At 45.9% G+C, this 20,095-nt stretch overlaps 1 protein-coding gene across 6 annotated transcripts in view; it reads left to right on the top strand.

The window, feature by feature from the left end:
• ARHGEF28 (Rho guanine nucleotide exchange factor 28) overlaps window positions 1-20,095 on the top strand; it is a 954,264-nt gene that overhangs the window by 875,064 nt on the left and 59,105 nt on the right. For all 6 annotated transcript variants that reach the window (XM_086960785.1, XM_086960787.1, XM_086960786.1 and 3 more), the window contains 3 exons: window positions 8,537-8,715; window positions 10,229-10,317; window positions 11,564-11,746. In XM_086960785.1, coding sequence (XP_086816911.1) covers window positions 8,537-8,715; window positions 10,229-10,317; window positions 11,564-11,746 — 451 coding nt within the window. The remainder of the gene's footprint in view (window positions 1-8,536; window positions 8,716-10,228; window positions 10,318-11,563; window positions 11,747-20,095) is intronic.

Here is a 20,095-nt window from a genome sequence, read left to right as displayed (position 1 = left end):
AGCTACACCGTCACATCAAATTCCCCGCCAGCCAACAGGAATTGGACATGACAAAGCTACAATTCTACAATGTAGCCCATTTTCCACATGTGCTCGGATGCATAGACTGTACCCACGTCGCCATCTGCCCACCAGCTGGCATGGAGTATATGTTCCGCAATAGAAAGTGCTACCACTCCCTCAACATCCAGATGGTCTGCAATGCCAAGACATACATCACTGACATCGTCTCACGGTACCCAGGGAGTACCCATGACTCCTTCATCTTCCGGCACAGCGGACTCAACACACGGCTGGTCAGGGGAGAGTTTGGGGAAGGACACCTACTTGGTAAGTACACTTTGATTGAAATGTCACATTGCAAAGATGTAACAGCGCAGCACAGGCAATCACCATCTGCTCCTCTCATTCAGGTGACAGTGGCTACGCCCTCCGTGAATACCTCCTGACCCCATACCTCAACCCTGCTACACCCCAGCAACGGCGCTACAACATTGCTCACATACGGACAAGGAATTGCATAGAAAGGACATTTGGCCTGCTCAAGAGCAGGTTCCGCATACTGCACAAGACAGGTGGGGCCATGTATTACAGTCCTGCAAAGTGCTGCCGCATAGTGGCTGTCTGCGCAATACTACATAACATTGCAACCAAGCGCCGGATACCTGTTGACATCTCTGGCAGTGAATCTGAGGGGGACAACCGGCCACCTGCACATGCGCGCCATGCACAAGGGGAGACCCCAGCAGAAGGGCACAGACGTCGCAACCACATCACAGTGAACAGTTTCTAGTACAACCACTGCCATCACCCCACTAATCAACAATGCATGCAAAATGTAATGATGACACAACGCTAATGTGTGTATGAAAATAAATGTATTTGTTAAATGCACAAAATGAAATATCAGGGTCTGTGCCAAAGTTCAAAATAAAAGTACGTGTTCCATTCACAAAAGTAAATATCAGGGTCTGTGCCAAAGTTCAAAATAAAAGTACGTGTTCCATTCACAAAAGTAAATATAAGGGTCTGTACCAAATTAGTCCCACAAACAGTATTACGCCATACTGCTGTGCTTGCCAGGCTTGACCTCAGCCTGTGCCAGTGGTGATTACAGTTCTCTAGGTGTGCCTAGAGCGTGTCCCTCCACAACGCCTCTGAGGGCCTTCCTCCTCCGGGGCGTCAGGCAATGGGGGGGTCCTGGTGCTGCGGGTGGGTAGTGGGGCCTGTGAGGCTGATTGCGAGCTCAGGCTGGACGCCCCCTCACTCGCATCATCACCCCCCACAACAGATGGAATTGGTGGAGGGTGAAGAGCCACGACAGCCGTGGTGAGGGTCTCCAGCACCCTCGTCATGTCCACACTGCACTGGATTACAGTGTGCTGCTGTGTCAGACAGCGCCGCGTCAATAGGGATGTGGCATTTGCCGACACATAGCTTGCCCTGCTGTAGGTGCCAAGCTGGGTCAACAGTTGGCGGTGGTGCCGGCGTTGGCCACCGTACATTCTATTCATGGCACGGGTGTTGGCCTCCACGGCTGCAGCAATGCGGGCCATTCCATCGCCCACACCGGCCAGGTCGGCCCTCATGCCTTCAATGTTGGTAGCAACACATGCCACGTTGCGGCCAATGTTGTATAGTTGGAGGTGAATTGCCCCCTGCTGCCGTGCCTGGCGCTGGTGTATGCGCAGCATCCGTCGCTCGATGCTGAGCTGCGCCTGTCCATCACCATTGGCCCGCCTGGTAGCAGCTGCGGAGTGCTGGCGTGACCTGCCACGCCTGCCCTGCTGGCCGGATTGTGAGGCTGGGGGCTGAGTGGACAGTGGCGCAGCCCCGGATGTTGAGGCGCCAGCTGCTGGGGGTAGGGCCACCGGTGTTGCAGGTGTGCTCGTCGCAGGGGGTGTGCCTGCTGGTGTGGCTGTAGCAGTCGCTGCAGGGGCCACAGGTGTGACTGACCTGGCTGCAGCTCTGGGAGGAGCAGCGGTGGCAGGGTGCATAATGGGGGCTGCCATGGCAGCGGATGAGGGCGCTGCAGCAGTTGCAGGTGGGACGCTGCTGGTGGTAGTTGCTGGTGGTACAGTTGCAGCGGAAGGGGCTGGTGCCTGGGTAGGTGTTGGCTCCTCCAGGACGCTGTCGTCGATCACCAGCCTGTCACTGTCACTGGTATCGCCACCTGTGGGGGTAAGTGGAGGACCATTAGTTGTATGCAACTGGCAGACGTGCAGTTGCTACATGCATGCTGGGTGACATTCCCTGAATGGCAGTGGCTTTGTGTGCATTGGGACCTGACTGGCTGCATTGTGGTACTACTACATTGTGGCCAGACTACATCTCCCACAATGCTTCAGGACAATCCTTGATGTGCAACAATTACATGCCTATGGGACATTGGGGGAGCCTATTTGGTCATGGACATCCATAGGGGGCAGGGTCGCAGTCGCATGCCACTTACCTTGGGTGTCTTGTGTGGGGACGGATGAGTCCAGTGCAGTGAAACCCACACAGGCCTCCCTCTCCAGGGTGTTTTCAACCTGGTCTTCCAGGGCGGTGTTCGGTGGTACCGTCGGACCTCCTCCTCCTGTGCCCGAGGACTCCCCAAGGCGCGCCGCCACCTTCTCCTTGGCACGGCCTCGGAGGTCGTACCACCGCTTTTTAAGTTCTTCCAGGGACCTGGCCGCCACTCCCACCGAGTTTACTGCAGAGGCTATCCCCTGCCAAATGCGCCTCTTCTCCATTTCTGGGACCCTCCTGGAATTGGCACCGAACAGTTGGTCGTGGTTAGCCACAACTCCCTCGATAAGGTGCTCCAGCTCCTGCTCGGAGAACTTGAGCTTTCGCTTTCTCCCAGACGAGCTGCTGGTCCCTGGTGCAGCTTCCTCAGCCATGGTATGGGTTGTGGCTCAGTGGATGACTCTACTAGCCAAGATGTGCAGCAGCTCTTCTAAGTGCTCCCTGTCTCTCTGCCTCAATGTGCAAAATGGTGCTGGGAACCGGCAGCTTCCTGGTTGTGATGTCATCACTGGGCTCGAAATGCGACTTCCCGTTTTCCCGATCTCGCGAGTTTGCGATCTCGCAAATAGCGATATCGCTAATAGCGATATCGCTATTTGCGAGATCACAGTCCAGCCGCGGCTAGGCCGAAATTGCGATTAATCTGCGATTAATCGCAATTTCGATCGGATCGCTATCTGATTTTGCGATCGCGTGCGAATCGCTTTTTTTTATCGCAATTCTTCATGAATTCGGATTTGCGATTTCTGAATAGCGATTAGCTATTTTTCGCTATTTCAGAATCGCAAATGCCGATTTTCATGAATATGGCGGCTGATACTTCTCCAAAGCATGATAACCATTAGTCTGAAACGTATCTGCTCGATATTTGATAAATGAAAGGTTTCGAACGCTGCAGAGATGTATCAAGTGCAAATAATCTGATAGAAACAAAAATAAAAAGCACGTGGTAATAAAGTGGGTTCATGTTTCGCGCATTGTACTCGTAAGTGCGTTACACCGCACAACAAGTTACTGAAAGATATACATACTTGCATATGATGCGCTTGTCCGTGATCTTAATTAAACACGTCTCGTGCATCGTGAAAGGCCGCAAGACCTTGCAAGCACATTTGCCCAGCTGGCCCTTGTAATGAAGATACAAAAGCCCGTTGTTTGTCCTTATTGAGAAGTCGCAGTGGCAGGAAGTGTGATTTCAAAGACCTGAGGGTGGACATAAAATGGCATTCAATGGTGCTGTCGGTGCAGCTACACCGGGGCCCATGGGGCCCATAGGCCCCTACCTGGCTGCAGTTTACTGATCAGGCCGTATTCATAGGTTTTTTTGTTGTGTCCCTGCCTGGGGCCTGGCTGTCGGGGTTTACCATGGGAAGCGGATGCGAGGCTTGGCATTGTTTGCATTAAGAAGAGAATGGAGGCTGGGCGCAGGTGTTACTGCCCGGGGCTGGGAGCCCTATTTATGAGCTCCGTGTAATTGGGCGGGAATCTCAACGCTGGCACCACTGCGAGGTGATTGGACACTTGGGGGCAGATCTACAAACCCCTTGCGCCACTTTTGCGTCACTTTTAACATGGGAAAAGTGACGCAAAAGTGGCACATGGGGCTTGTAAATCTGCCCCTTGGTACCGGACGGTGTAAGATTGGAACCTTGGTGCTAGGAGCAAGGAAACTCGCCTCTGGAGTTACCCTAAGTAGTATGGGAAGAAAACGACTTGGAGATACTGTGAAGAGCAGCGATAGCTGGGCAGGGGCTGGTGATGCTATAGAGAGGAAGCATGTTGGACGGGTCCTACGTGGTAATGCAGCGCTGTGCAGTGTTAAAGCCTGCACGTTTCTTGCAGTTAGCACTGCAAAGACAGCTTTTGACAGGAGAAGGGCTTAGGCACAAACATGAAATTGCAGAGGTCAAGTTTCCCAGTTTAATGCATGACTGACTCTGCCAGACTATGTCTTTCGCTTTGAATTTTGGGACTTGTAGTCCCGATTTTACACTGAGATAAACAGGACTGCAAGTCCCAGACGTGAAACTGAAACCTACCATGGACGAGTCACGTGTGAATCTGGGGAGCTTGAGAGCTCTAAAGTCGCTTCTGCTTTCTCTATGTGCTTTGCTGGGCATCTTTGAAGCTCTGGTAGGCATGTATGAACAGAGCCTTAGTTTATTAATTTGTTTTGCATTTTGATAGAGTAAGAAGTCGCCCTGCAGCCTTCACAGAGTGCTAGGTAATAAGCCAGATGCAGCATAGCTCAGAGTATTTACACTCACATTGGATACAAGTGTGAACTCCTCGTCTGACATTTGTCAGTCGCTGCCCCTGTCATTGAGGGGCTGAAGCAGAGTCAGAGAGTTCAGTCTTCATTGTCAAGCCATTATTCTTCAGCTGCTCAGACTTCCACATGGTCTCCTTTCTATGATGGATCCTTCTTTGATTGCCTCGCGAGGGTAAAACCAGGTTCACGCCTGGACCCTCTCCCTGTCAACATCCTGCAACAGCTTTCTCTAGAGGCCCTTGGAGTCCTTGAAGCACTCCAAGGATCCGAGAATCATGTGTTCCCCTAGACTGGAAGCGCGCAATGGTGGTTCCTTTGCTGAAAAAGCCCAGAGCTGACCATACGATTATGTCAAACTTTCGTCCAATTTCACTGTTGCCGGTTCTTTCCAAAATCCTGGAAAAACACGTCAACTGTCAGCTCTCAGCTCACGTGGAAAGTTCGGGATTTTTTCATCCGTCCCAATCAGGATTCAGAACTCATTTCTCAACAGAAACCACTTTGTTGGGGGTCACTGAGAAATTGCGCTCCAGCTTGGATAAAGGGGAGACCACGCTGCTCATTCTATTAGATTTGAGCGCCGCATTCAACACAGTGTCACATACCATCCTTTTAAAGTCTCTCCAGTCAGCAGGAGTCGTAGGGCTCGCCTTATCTTGGCTGTCCTCCTTTCTCAGTGACCGTACATTCCAGGTCTTTTCTTCCAAATCTTCATCTACTATCAGGTCATCTGCGTACGGAATTCCCCAGGGGTCCACTTTGAGCCCTGTGCTCTTTAACTTCAGACCCCTGGCGTCTATTGTGGAGGATGCAGGTCTCTCCCTCTACTCGTACGCTGATGACACGCAAATTATTTATTTCCTGTCCTCCACTAAGGAAGGTTCGTTTTCCTCCCTTCAGGTGGGTGTCGGAGTGGATGTGTGCCAATCTGTTGAAATTAAACGGAGATAAGACCGAGGTTGTCATTTTAGGTAAACACAAGCACCTGTGGGGGCCCCAACATTGGCCACTGGAAATCGGCACTCTCCCTCAACCAGTTATCCAAGTTTGTAATCTGGGGTTTATTATCAATAGTAACCTCTCAATGTGGCAACAGGCGGTTAGCGTTGCCTCCACCTGCTTTACCAGATGGTTGCTTAAGATCATCTGGATGCTCCCAGACTCCACAAAAAGAACAGTAGTCCAGGCACTTGTCACCTCTCGCCTGGACTACGGGAACGTTCTGTATCTGGGGGTAAGCCAGGAGGTGCTGAAGAAACTCCAAGTGGTCCAGAACTCCGCAGCCCGCCTCTTATGTCACATCCCAAGGAGATCATCCATCTCTCCCATCCTTCAGGATCTACACTGGCTCCGCATTGAGAACCACATTAAAATCAAGACCCTGTGCCTGGTCTTTAAAATCAAACAAGGGTCGGTTCCATCTTATCTTCAGGAGCTTGTTCATCCTTATGTCCCTTCCCGGTCTCTACGTTCAGCCACCCAAGGCAATTATGTAACACCTAGTTGCAGACTATCGAGAATGGGTGGCCGGTCCTTTGCATTTCTCGGCCCTAGATTATGGAATTCTCTTCCCTGTTTGTTGAAACAGGAATCTTTCTATCTTAAGTTTTGGCGAGATCTTAAGACCTGGCTTTTCTCTCAGTGATTAGCTATCCGTGTTTTCAGTCTGCAGTAGTTGACATGCCTGCGCCGGGAAACCCTGTTTAGGGTAGCTGTGCGCGTTACAAATGTAATTAATAACTAAATACATTTTGTGGCCATTTTAGTCTGTCTGTTAGTTCCTTTAGTAGCCCTGAGCAGATTACATGCACCAGCCCAGCTTCCTCAGACCAGGCTACTGAATAGTAGCCCAGCTGTCTAGGGTAGTCAACGTAAGAGCAGGCCAACTGCCATAGTTCAGAGTACGTAAGAGCAACCCAACTGCCCCAGTGCAGAGTACGTAAGAGCAGGTCAACTGCCCCAGTATAGAGTACTTAAGAGCAGGCCAACTGCCCCAGTGTAGAGCACTTAGAAGCAACCCAACTGCCCCAATGCAGAATACGTAGGAGCAACCCAACTGCCCCAGTGTAGAGTACATAAGAGCAACCCAACTGCCCCAGTGCAGAGTACATAAGAACAACCCAACAGCCCCAGTGTAGAGTACGTAAGAGCAACCCAACTGTCCCAGCATAGAGTGCGTAAGAGCAACCCGACTGCCCCAGTGCAGAGTACATAAGAGCAACCCAACTGCCCCAGAGTAGAGTACGTGAGAGCAACCCAACTGACCCAGTGTAGAGTACGTAAGAGCAACCCAACTGCCCCAGTGAAGAATACGTAAGAGCAGGCCAACTGCCCCAGTGTAGAGTACATAAGAGCAACCCAACTGCCCCAGTGAAGAGTACGTAAGAGCAGGCCAACTGCCCCAGTGAAGAGTACTTAAGAGCAGGCCAACTGCCCAGTGCAGAGTACGTAAGAGCAGGCCAACTGCCCTATGATAGAGTACGTAAGAGCAACCCAACTTCCCCAGTGTAGAGTACGTAAGAGCAACCCAACTGCCCCAGTGTAGATTATGTAAGAGCAACCCACCTGCCCCAGAGTAGAGTACGTAGGAGCAACCCAACTGCCCCAATGCAGAATACGTAGGAGCAACCCAACTGCCCCAGTGTAGAGTACATAAGAGCAACCCAACTGCCCCAGTGCAGAGTACATAAGAGCAACCCAACAGCCCCAGTGTAGAGTACGTAAGAGCAACCCAATTGCCCCAGCATAGAGTGCGTAAGAGCAACCCGACTGCCCCAGTGCAGAGTACATAAGAGCAACCCAACTGCCCCAGTGTAGAGTACGTGAGAGCAACCCAACTGACCCAGTGTAGAGTACGTAAGAGCAACCCAACTGCCCCAGTGAAGAATACGTAAGAGCAGGCCAACTGCCCCAGTGTAGAGTACATAAGAGCAACCCAACTGCCCCAGTGAAGAGTACGTAAGAGCAGGCCAACTGCCCCAGTGAAGAGTACTTAAGAGCAGGCCAACTGCCCAGTGCAGAGTACGTAAGGGCAGGCCAACTGCCCTATGGTAGAGTACGTAAGAGCAACCCAACTGCCCCAGTGTAGAGTACGTAAGAGCAACCCAACTGCCCCAGTGTAGATTATGTAAGAGCAACCCAACTGCCCCAGTGTAGAGTACGTAAGAGCAACCCAACTGCCCCGGTGCAGAGTACGTAAGAGCAACCCAACTGCCCTAGGGTAGAGTACGTAAGAGCAACCCAACTGCCCCAGTGTAGAGTACGTAAGAGCAACCCAACTGCCACAGTGTAGAGTACGTAAGAGCAACCCAACTGCCCCAGTGTAGATTATGTTAGAGCAACCCAACTGCCTCAGTGTAGAGTACGTTAGAGCAACCCAACTGCCCAATGGAGAGTACGTTAGAGCAACCCAACTTCCACAGTGTAGAGTACATAACAGCAGCTCATCTACCCCAATGTAGAGTATGTAGCAGCAGCCCAACTGTCTGAGGGTAAACTATAAAGCAGCAGCCCAGATGCAACTGTGTAAACTGCATAACAGAATCCTTTGCCCCAGTGTGGACTATGCAATAGCAGTCCAGATTCAAAATATACCTCATGTACCTTCAAAACCATGACAATTACTGCAAGTCAAGGGCCTCACTAACAAATGCAGCTGTGTGGACCACAGTGTTTGAAACACCCTTGTTATCTGTGGCACGTCTCAGTGTTGGAGTAAACCTAACACAGTTTTCTGCTAAACATTTTCTACAGGACCAGAAGCCTGCTGTGATCTCGCTACAGAAGCTAATTGTAAGAGAAGTAGCAAATGAAGAAAGGGGTATGTTCCTGATCAGTGCCTCTTCGGCAGGGCCTGAAATGTATGAGATCCATACGAACTCCAAGGAGGAGCGCAACGCCTGGATGAGATATATCCAGGAAGCGGTGCAAAGGTAAGGTTTCACCTTCAACCACTGGTAGCGCTGTCAGAAGCAGAGCGCCCAGAATCTAGAACCATGCATGGCTTGCTTTAACGAAATATGCCGCTTTCATCAGACATCAACAGAAAGGCCAGGCTTTCACCCCACTATTCTTTTTTGAGGTTTTTAAATGGATTTCTAACTTTCATGAAGGATTCTTTATGTGTCTAAAGTGTTAATTTTGACTTTGCTATAAGTGCACCTACACATGTATTAGTGTTTATATAGCACAAACCAAGTTGTGAGCAAAAGATCTAAGGCGTATCAAAACCAATCTGGGCGAGCGGGTGTTTGCTACATGAGTTGTTGGAGGAGTTGGCAGGGCCTTTTTTGATGCTTTGTTATTCCACTCTGAATCGCAAGAGTACTGGTGCAAGCTAGGTGCTTGGGGGAGGGGTGCTTATTTTAGCTTTAGGGCATAGATCGAGAAGGTTTAACTCTCGTTTTTTTCGTTTTCTGTGGATTTTGGATTGGAGGCCAACAATGTCCTAGATGTTCGTTTTACGGAGTCCACATGTAGTGGTTAGTTTTCCTACAGTTATGCTGGTAGATTATCTTGATGGGGAGCCACTTCTGATCCTTTAGGATGATTATTTTTTTTTTTACAGTTTTTCGATGAGTTGGGCTGTGGTATATATGGCACCCCCCCATTTAGAAAGTATGTAAAAGACTGCCGTTGAGCGGGGCATTGCAAGCACAAGGAGATGATGGACGGAGTGCTGAAACTTTTCAGACACTCACCCCCAGTCATAGATCTGGGTTGAATTATAGAGCGGGGCATTGCCCCATATTTTTTTTTTTTTTTTTTTTATTGAGCTTGTAGAGCGCGGCAGCTACCCACAAAGGGTTTTCCGGCTCTGGACGAGCAGAATGCTGTTAAACTAAAAGTTTCAAAAGAAGACAGAGTTATTGGTTAAATAGCCAGGTCTTAAGGGCTCTGCGAAAGCGTATATAGATGGTTTCTTTGCGGATGTCTCTCACCCCATAGGGGTGAGAGAGGATGATGGTTTGAGCAGTCATTCTGAAGTGTGTTTAAGAGAGGTAGAGCCTTATCTTACTTATCAATCACAGCTGGTACAATAGTATCTGGTTTCTCTTGGACATTTATGTTCTGAATTAGAGTTTAGTCTCAAGGGTGAATCTGAGTGGCTTGGAGTGGATGTTAAGCTGAGGTGTCACTCCAACCATTATATATGTTCCGTAGTCATTTCTAGATCTGAACTATTGCTTATTTTTGAGAAGAGGAATTAAGATTTAGATAGTTGCTTTACACCCAGCAATTAATAAGTGTGGGTTTTGAGAAATTCAAAGTCGGTATCAAAGGAGACTTTCATATACTGAGGAACATTATATTAATATTAATATACTGAAAATAAGTTCTAGGAAAAGGTCACTGAATACCTTGTAAGGTTGCAGCTTTCTTTTGGTTCTGTTATTACATGAATATTAAGGTGTTGTTTTTAATTTCTTTCCTTTTGTGTGAAAGCTGCCCAGAGGAAGAAGGGAATACATGTGAATCTGATGAGGACAAACGAATGGCGGAGGCAAGAATGGTTAAAATTCAAAAATTTCAAGGTACATCTCTGAAAATGATATGTTCTTTTACCCGCGGTTTGATGTGAAGGAAAGGAGAATGATAAAGAATGGTTCCATTTCATGAATATGCCCACAATTTGCACTATAAATATTTACAACTATATGTATATAAATAGAAATTCCTATATGTGAAAAAGGACAAATCACCGATTTAGAAATGGGTTTGACACCTTCATAGTTTTGGGGACTCATGATTTCATGGCCAGGCCTATTCGCTGGCCTTGTCCACACCATATGGTGAACAAAAGAGACTCTGCCAGATAAAGGGTCTTCTCTTCATACAAAATGTAAAATGTGTAGGAAGAAATATATAAAATCGAGCTGCACTCAAGCTTGAGTAGAGCACTCTTTCTGCAAGATGCAGGCACACAGGAGTCAAGCATGGTACTACTAGCATGTTTTCAGCGCTCCGTTCATCATCTCCTTGTGTTTGCTTTGTTCACCCTAAGTGGCAGGGTACGCCCAGATGTGGGTCCCTTGCTTACTTTGCTACTGGATTCAAGCTAGCCTGGCTGATCAGGGGTGTTAGCCGAATACCAGTCCCAGGATGCTTGTTTCCAGTCCAGGGAAGACATGGCTTGGCAGTTCGGGCTGGACTGTTCACATAAGGCACAGGGTCAAGACTGATTTGTACATGGCCATGTCTGAACTGGGGTGGTGAGCAAAATAATGATGGATTAAACCCAGATCTGTGACTGGGGGTGAATGTTTTGCCACTGTGCAACATTCCGTCCATCAATTGTCGTTTTTGCATTTGTCCCCCCGAGTGGGACGGGTATGCTCAGATGTGAGTCCCGTGCTCTCCATGCAACTGGAATCAAGCTATCCTGGCTGATGACGCCTGATAGCCAGAAACCGGTCCTGGCATTCTTGATTCCAGTCCAGGGAAGACATGGCTTGGCAGTTCGAGCTGGACTGTTGCCATGAGGCACAGGGTCAAGACTGATTTGCACATGGCCATGCCTAAACTGGTGTGGTGTGGTGGGCAAAATAACGATGGATTAAACCCAGATCTGTGACTGGGGTTGAATGGTTTGCCATTGGGCAAAATTCTGTCCATCAATTGTTGTTTTTGCATTTGTAACTATCTTAAAGCATCTCAAAGTAAACTCATCAATTTTTTTTCCTTTTTGTCTTTGTGCATTACAATTGGCTTCTGAAACAATACCAATCAACAAATAATATTTTATTATAATGACACCTGGTGAAACAATTCATTGTACAGAATCGCTTAGTAACCAGGATCAGCAAATCTGTGGTATTTTGGAGGAGAAGCTTCATATATACGCTGAACTTGCGGGCATGAGTGCGGGCGAAGATGTCCACCTGGAGCCACACCTTCTTGTCAAGCCTGACCCTTGTGAAATTCCACATGCTACATCACTGCTGACAGCTGCTTTGAGAGAAGGTATGTTCACTGTTCTTGCATAAAGTGTGACTTTAGCTGTGAAATAACAGTAAGGTGCAAGTACCTAAAACTCCAGGCTTCACTGGTAAAGTCTAGCGTGAGTTTTAGAACACTGACTATTACACACACAAAGTTTTGCAGCCAGTCCAAAGCAAATCAAACCTTGTTTATTTTGTTTACAAACAACTGAAAGGTAGTAATTGGGGAGTAGCAGGTACAGTGGTCTGCAATTTCTTCTTGGTTTTCCACTTGGGAACCACTTCATTTCCAAAGAGTTACCTGGTTGTGTCTTCCATAGAGATGGATCCCTTCTCCCTAAGGAATATCTTTATTCTAAATTTGGACAATAATTCTTGTGGATTTTGATGGCCCTACAAATTTATCATTTTGGATCTGTTACCTTGACAATGGTGATTGCTGTAGCTAGCAAACACATTGAAACTTTGTTATCATCCAAAACAACCCATCCTCCCTCTTTACCCTGCAGGTTAAGTCCTAAATGTCTTCCTTGCCTTTCTCCTCTGCTATACCATTGGTCACTAGTGAATGCCCAATCCTTGGTCAAACAATGCCACAGAAATGGACATTCTTCTCGAATCTCAAAAGTTTGATATCATGTTTATTACTAAAACCTGGGTTAGCTGCTTGTCCACCCCTGATCTTATAACCGCAATCCCTCCAGGCTACACCATCTTCAGACATGATCAACCATTGAAAAGAGGAGGGGGGCTTGGAAATATTTACAGGGACCAGATCAAAGCTAGATTTGTTGCATCATCAAATGAAGACTGTGAAGCCCTATCTTACTGGTTTGAAGTAACCAAAAACAAATCCTTTATCACCCACCTGGCCCTAGAAATAGGTTTCTCAATTCCATTAGTACACTACTTGATGGGATGATTAGCAACTCTGAATTGACTATTTTGGGAGACCTAAACTTCCACCTTGACCAAATGGAAGAAAAAGATTCTAGAGGACTTTTGGAGACCACAACTAGCTGATACAGACCCCTACCCATATTGCTGGCCACACACTGGATGCTATCTTTAGCTATCATGACCTGGTCACAAGCCCAGAGGTTTTACCTCTCCCTTGGTCTGACCACATTGCCATTGTTTTGGAGCATAGGGACACCACGGAAATCCCACCTACCAGCTCACTAACCGGTCTAACCCTCTATCGAGCATGAAAGAACATAAACTTCAGTCAACATAAATTTCAACTCTCTGAGGACTTACACTCTCCTTTACCTGATCCCGAAACAGCTACTCAGGATTATTCAACCTGGCTTAATCATGCCCTTTCGCAATTCGCCCCTTGGAAACTTAATAAACATAAGAGAACTCAGCCCTGGAGCCCTGGTACTCAGAGGCGCTCTGCCTAGAAAAACAAAAATGTAGACAACAAGAGAGAATATGGAGGCTTAACTATGAAACTCAGGAGAAGGAAATATATAAGCGTTCTCAGGCCAAATATAAAACCTTATTGGTCTAAGAAAAAACAAAGTAGTTTACAGCTCAAATAGAATCCTCTAATAATTCACCTAGGGAACACTTCAAAGGTATTAACAAACTAACTAAAGTCTCTGTAGCTAAAGGATGTACCAGTAGTCAAACCTTCTACAACGGCATTGCCCAATTTTTTAGGAACAAGGTGGAGCATATCGATAATATGTTTAATGCATCGGGGAATCATTACCCAATGTCACAGCAAACTTTAGAAAATAATGCCTCCCACCCTGACATTTCCAGTTTTAGTTCCGTCTCAACAACTCAGGTAGAACATCTTATTCTGTCCATTAAAACAGGATCCCCGAGCGATCCATTTCCTCCTTCGTTGCTCAAACAAATTCATGAGCCTGTAGCAAAGTGCCCAGTCAACATTTTAATTCTGTCTCTCTATCTGGCTCTTTTCCCTCAGCATGGAGGAAGGCATCTATTCTTCCTCTTCTAAAAAAGTCTAACCTCAACCCTGACATTCCGTCTAGCTACCGACCTATTTCCAGATTTCCTTTCCAGGCTACGGTCGATGAAAAAATCATGAACTCTTAACTTACATATTCATGAAGGAACATAATTTGTTAGATCCAACTAAATTTGGCTTTAGATCAGAGCACATCACTGAGGCAGCGCTGATCAAAACCACAGAAAAACTTAAAACTATCTTTGATGATGGAGGAAGCGCAGCTTTGATCATGTTAGACCTATCCGCAGGCTTTGATACGGTGGATCATTCAACACTATGCCATCGCCTTGAGACTATAGGTATTAAAGGTACAGCCTTAGATCTACATAGATTATTCTTAAACAATAGGGAAAACACTTTGATGCTAGATAAGTTCAGATCAAAAACGTTCTCACTTCCGTGCGGAGTACAGCAGGGGTCCTCTCTCAGCCCCTCTCTATTCAACCTATATGTTGATGAGCTTGCCCTGCTGATTCAATCTTTTGGTCTCTCACTCACTTCCTATGCAGATGACACACAAATTATGGTCTCGGCGGCAAACAAGGCCAATAATATGAGTATTCAGCTTCACATCAGTATGAAAGAAATCTGCATTTGGATGGACAGGAATTGCCTTAGCTAAATTTAAGACTGAATTAATATTCTTTGGAAACAACCCTCGCTTTTGGACTCCCGACTGCTGGCCACCAGAGAAGGACCCACTTCCTACTCCCAAGGTTAAAAGCCTGGTAGTGATTCTGAATGACAAACTTAATTTCAGTAAACAAGTTAACTCTATCATATCCGCTTCGTATAATACATTATGAATCATCAGAAAGATTCTCCCTTATATTCCAGTTAGTGCCAGAAAAATAGTTATCTCCTCCCTCATTTTATCTAAAATAGATTACTGTAACATCCTAAACAGAAACAATACCTCAATGAATTACAGGTCCTACAGAACTCAGCTGCCAGAGTATTTCTCAATCATCGAAAACATCAGTCTGTATCCCTGGCCATTAAAGAATTACACTGGCTGACTTTCAGCAATCGAATCAAATTTAAAACCCTTTGTTTCACCTTTCAATCAATCAATCAATCATGGCATTTATATAGCGCACTACTCACCCATAGGGTCTCAAGGCGCTAGGGGAGGGGGGGTCTGCTACTGCTCGAACAACCAGGTCTTGAGCTGCTTCCTGAAGGCGACTTTAAGGCCCTACATGGCATAGGTCCAGAATTTATTAGTAATACCATATCATGGTATACTCCTAATATGAACATCAGATCTCTGTTCACTCACACTGTCACACCATCTAAATTTAAGCAAACTAAATGGGGTGGCAGCAGCTTCCACGCAGGAGCCACTACACTTTGGAACACCCTGCTCCCCAATATAAGATCCCCATCTTCTCTGCTGGCCTTTAGAAAACTTCTTAAAACTTGGCTTTTTAACTTGTAAACTATCTTTTCCACCATGCTCCTGTACTATGCTTAGCTATCAGCGCCAAGACACTCTCTGGTATATGTTGCGCTATATAAATTCATTTAACATTACATTTAACATAGGTTACATTTGACAGTCTCCCTGTTGCAGGTTTGGCCTTTCATAATATGGGGATGCCCCAGGAGACCCTGTATATTTTAAGGTCCAGAATACATATCACTAGGAGCCAGTACAAGCGGCGTTGAATGTGTAGGTGGGCGTTAAATAAATAGATGAATGTTACTGGGCAAATTGTTAACTGTGCATTCTTATAGTTTTCCACCGGCCCGGTTCTAGCATTCATATTGATTCTCACAGGTACCTTTTGGGTGGTAATGGAAAATATGAACTCGGAGAAAGAGTATTTTTTTCCTGTATAAGTTCTGAAAGGGATTGGCAGTATTTTATTGGTCATTATATTGTGTGATTCAGTTCCATTTCTTTTGCTAAAGACATGTTTTAATACTCAAGCTTAAAGTATTCAGGGGTCCCAAATACTTTGTGCCACAACTATTGGCAATGAGTATTTAAGATAAATAGTGTGTGGTACAGACAGTTTCTGTACATGGTTAAGGCCGTCTTTCCAGCTGTATTTCAAATATCTAAAGGTTTATTCTTCTAGTTTATCAAATGCAATCAGAGATCAGTAAAAGAGTCAATATCTTGCAGGCTGGAATGGAGAGTCTGGTCTTTTCAGACCGTAAGATATTTACTCAGTTAGTGATTGCCAACTGCATAGGATTAAAAATTTTTTTTAATAATTATTTTTATTATAAACAAATCGACATTACATACCATTGCACGACATGAGCAAGCGATTATACATCCTCCATTTCTCTGATCTGAGTAACGGTGAGCCAAATACCAATATACAAATCATAACAATTAGTGGGTGTCAAGAGTCACATCGTCAGTCGGTGGCACTGGTGGGATACATATATTACCTCTATACAAGTTCAATGGGCCCATACTTTGCTCCACTTCCTGGGACACCCTCTGGCCACATATACTAACTTTCCCCAGAACATGCACCAGTTCAAATCTTCCTTCCATTTATCTAGCGTTGGACGGTTGGCAGGCCCCCAATTTTGTGCTATGTTCCTTTTAGCCACCATAAGTGCCAGGATCACCCATTGTTTAGTCTGAAGAGTGAGGTCTGTTGGTTCCCAAATATTTAGGAGGCACCTGCGGGCTTCAGGTTGCAGGTCAATTGTGAGCACATCTCGGAGAGTGTGATGTTTGACTTGCCAGTGCTGATGTATATCCACACATTCCTTTAGTATGTGGATAAACGTACCTACCTCCCCACATATATGTCTGCACTCACCATCATCTATTCTACCCATTCGTACCAATAGGGCATGGTACAGTGCAATGTAAAACCTTTTTTAATGGTAAAGCCAGATTTTAAGTCACAATTCTGAAAATGCAACTTTTATAAAGTTGCCATTTTCTTGTACCAACCATGTGGTGCCTGCAGTCTGTATCCTGGGTCACATGACTAGGTGTAGCAGGCAGGTGGTCTTTGTGTATTGCTCCAAGACAGTAAAACAAAGAAGCATAGGTGTTGGCAGGATGGGCCATCCCTGACTTGATGAGGGGGAGGGGCTGTCACATACCACACTTGCACTCTAAGAAACGGTCTGACATTGGTCTTTTGTGACCCCAGAGAAACTGGGGCCAGGGCAGGGAGGCAGAAAGTTCCAAACACCTATGGGGGTCTCCTACTTAATGATGGGTACCAGGTATAAATATAGGACTGTCAGACTCAACTCATCAGTATACCTCTGGACCTGTGGAAGACTCAGAAGGACTGCTGCTGCTCTGCAAAAACGGTTGCTACTCTGTTACCCTGCTGCCTGAGTGAAATGACTGGACCTGCATCTTGATCCTAGGATAACTAGAGTGGCTCCAAGGGCTAGTTGTCTGGCCTCCTGATCATTGCCTCAGGGACTAAAAAGGCTCCAACCACGTTGATCCCAGCAGCTGGACTCTTCTTGCTGTGAGTCTTGCCCTCCAAGTGGTGCCACCCCAGTCCTGGACCCTTGGAAATGGGCCTGAAGGTGCTCTGGCTACCCAGCTTTGGTTCTGAAAGCAGAAACGACGCAGCACAATGCAATTCCTCACAGCTTAATTAGAACTACTGCAGCGCAACATAGTCCCAGCATAAGACTTTGCATTCCATCCCGCAGCCCTCATCAATGGCATCCTCAAAGACGACTCATGGGTCTGCATTGCAGCCATGAAGCTCCTTTGAACCACAGCTGCGTGAAGCATCCCCAATGCAGGATCTTGCAGTGCTCTGCAAATCAGGACTTAACATACTTTTGTTCAGCGGGCTAACTTGGTCCCTGTATCCGGTCCATGCTCCATCGTGATTGGGCTTTACTTGTGTGACTTTGCCGCTTTGGGCTTTTAGGCACAATTTTCTTTTTTTTTTTTTAAATATTTTTTATTGACCAGATAAAGGCATCAAAATATGAACCAATAAGATACATGTTATATAAACAAATAATCATCTGATATAATCCTTCAGAAAAAACAAAAAAAAGAGGATAAATAAAATGTAAATAAATAAAGAATAAATGGAGAGTTTTAGCAGTTTAAAGTTTCATTCAAAAATGCGTCCCCATATTGCCGTACATTTAGTCATAGAATGAGTCCCTTTCGACCCAGCCAATGAAAATTCCATATCGGAGATCTGTCTTACTAACAGCCACCAATCCTTCACAGTTGGAGGTTTCGGAGATGTCCACACCCTAGCTATAACTAATCTTGCTGCTACTAGTAAGATAGAAACCAAGCTATTACAGTTTAAATTTCTAAACCTATATCCCATCATAACCTCGGACATCAGTAAAGGTACTCCTATCCCTAGTTTTTGATGTAGAACATCCCCAACTTTCTGCCAAAATGTTGTTAGTTCTGGACATTTCAAAAACATATACTTAATGTCTGCCTCATTTAACTCACATTTTGGACATTTTGTCCGTTCATAATTAGCATTATTACCCAGTGACCATTTTGCATTTCGATCCGGAGTATAATATAAAAGACAAATCATACGGTGCTGTTGCAGTCTCAAATTAGTCACATGTACGGCTTTGTCTATGGTGTTAAGGGCCTGTGAAATAGCACCAGCCACTACCGAATCCCCAATATTCCGATCCACCTTTCCGCCAGTCCACCACAATCGTCGGGTCTCCCAATGCTAAGCCATTTATATGCTCTGCTTATCAGATATTTTGATCCCCCAGCATTGAGAAGACCCCATATCTCAGAATCATTTGTGTTCTCCAATTTTAAATGTTTAAAAAAAAGTCTTGAATCTGGTAGTATTTAAAAAGCATAGACCCGGTAGCTTATGTTTTCTCTGTAAGCTCTCAAATGAGACAAAGCCGTTATAATCATATGGGGGAACATCCTTTACCATGAAACTTTTACAACCCGGTACCATTACCACGCAGGTCTTACAACGAAAGTCGTTACAACGACTTTCGCTGGAGGGCGCTCTAGGATAGGGAATAGTTTAATTTACTATCCAACACCTTCCCTACTATCCACGGGGACTGGAGTTGGAATAGTAAATCAAACTATTCACTATCCAGCGCCCCCCAAGGCAAGTCGCTGTAACGACTTGCGTTGTAAAACCTGCGTCGTAAAAGTACGCATTGTAAAAGCACGCGTTGTACCGTCATACATCCAATCATATAGGTCCCCCATACAGTTAACTCCACTGCCAACCAATTTCCTGCCGACCGTATCGTGGAATATCTCAGGCAATCCTGGGTTCTGCCAAAGAGGCAGCTCCCTATGATAGCATGAGATATTCTTGCTTAGCAGGATTGAATGCCAGGTATATACATCATCTTGTATCATCTTAAATTTTACCCTTTTAAAGTAGTTGGGATCATTGAGTCTGTATAAGAACATATGGCTCTCTGCCCCCAAAATAAACTTGTGACTAAAAATAATATTGGCTGGATTAGTAAGGCTGCGTAATCGAATAAAACAAGCTGACCAAAAGTATGTTTTAAAGTCTGGGAACTCTAGACAGCCTTGGCTAAAGGGGAGTTTTAGCCGATCTATCGCTCGCCTTGCCTTCCCCATATGAAACTAATTAATGTTCCATCACCATATGAAACTACTTAATGTTCCATCCAGTTTTTAAAAAAATGTGTTTGTAAAGCGGAGAGGAATGGCACGGAAAAGGTAGAGGAATTTAGGCAAAATTTTCATTTCAATAATATTAACTCTACCAATAATCCCAATCGGTAGTGTATGCCATTTTTTTAAAGACCTGCTTGTCTCTTTTAGTAATACATCATTATTTAATGATAGGCCCAATTTTCACTTTAATATTTCAATTTGCATATCTCCAGTGCTACTAATTGGATTTGTGTCAATGTGATGTTAAATTCTACCCTGGCTTTCTAAATTGGTGTGTGATTTTTCTTGTGTTCTGTTTTCACTTTATTACTGTTTGAATTTGAAATGCTGCATAAATACTTTGGGGCAGATTTATGAGGCCCTTGCGCCACGTTTACGCCGCTGTTGCGTCACGCAAGGCGGCGTAAACGTGGCGCATCCCTACGAACGATTTACAACGTGACGCATCTAGGCAGATGCGTCACGTTGTAAAGCCCTGCGCCGCTTGTGGGCGTTCCGGCGCAGGGTGGGCGTTCCGGGGCAGGTGCGCCTCGCAAAAGTGGCTGAGTGAAATCTATGAGATTTCACTCAGTCACTTTTAAGCCAATGCTGCGTCAAAAGCCTGCACCTGCTTGAAGCAGGCGTAGGTCTTGACGCAGCATTGTTAAAATGGGGCACCCCCGAGCCTTGCTGGAGCTGCGTCGCGCTTGTGACGCAACTCCAGCAATGCGCCACATTTCCGGCACAGATGCGTCACGCATCTGTGCCGT

Source organism: Lissotriton vulgaris, chromosome 3_1 (assembly GCF_964263255.1).
Source record: "Lissotriton vulgaris chromosome 3_1, aLisVul1.2, whole genome shotgun sequence".
Taxonomy (NCBI): Eukaryota; Metazoa; Chordata; class Amphibia; order Caudata; family Salamandridae; genus Lissotriton; species Lissotriton vulgaris.
Note: the sequence above shows the minus strand (reverse complement) of the source record. Positions and strands in the feature narration are given on the sequence as shown.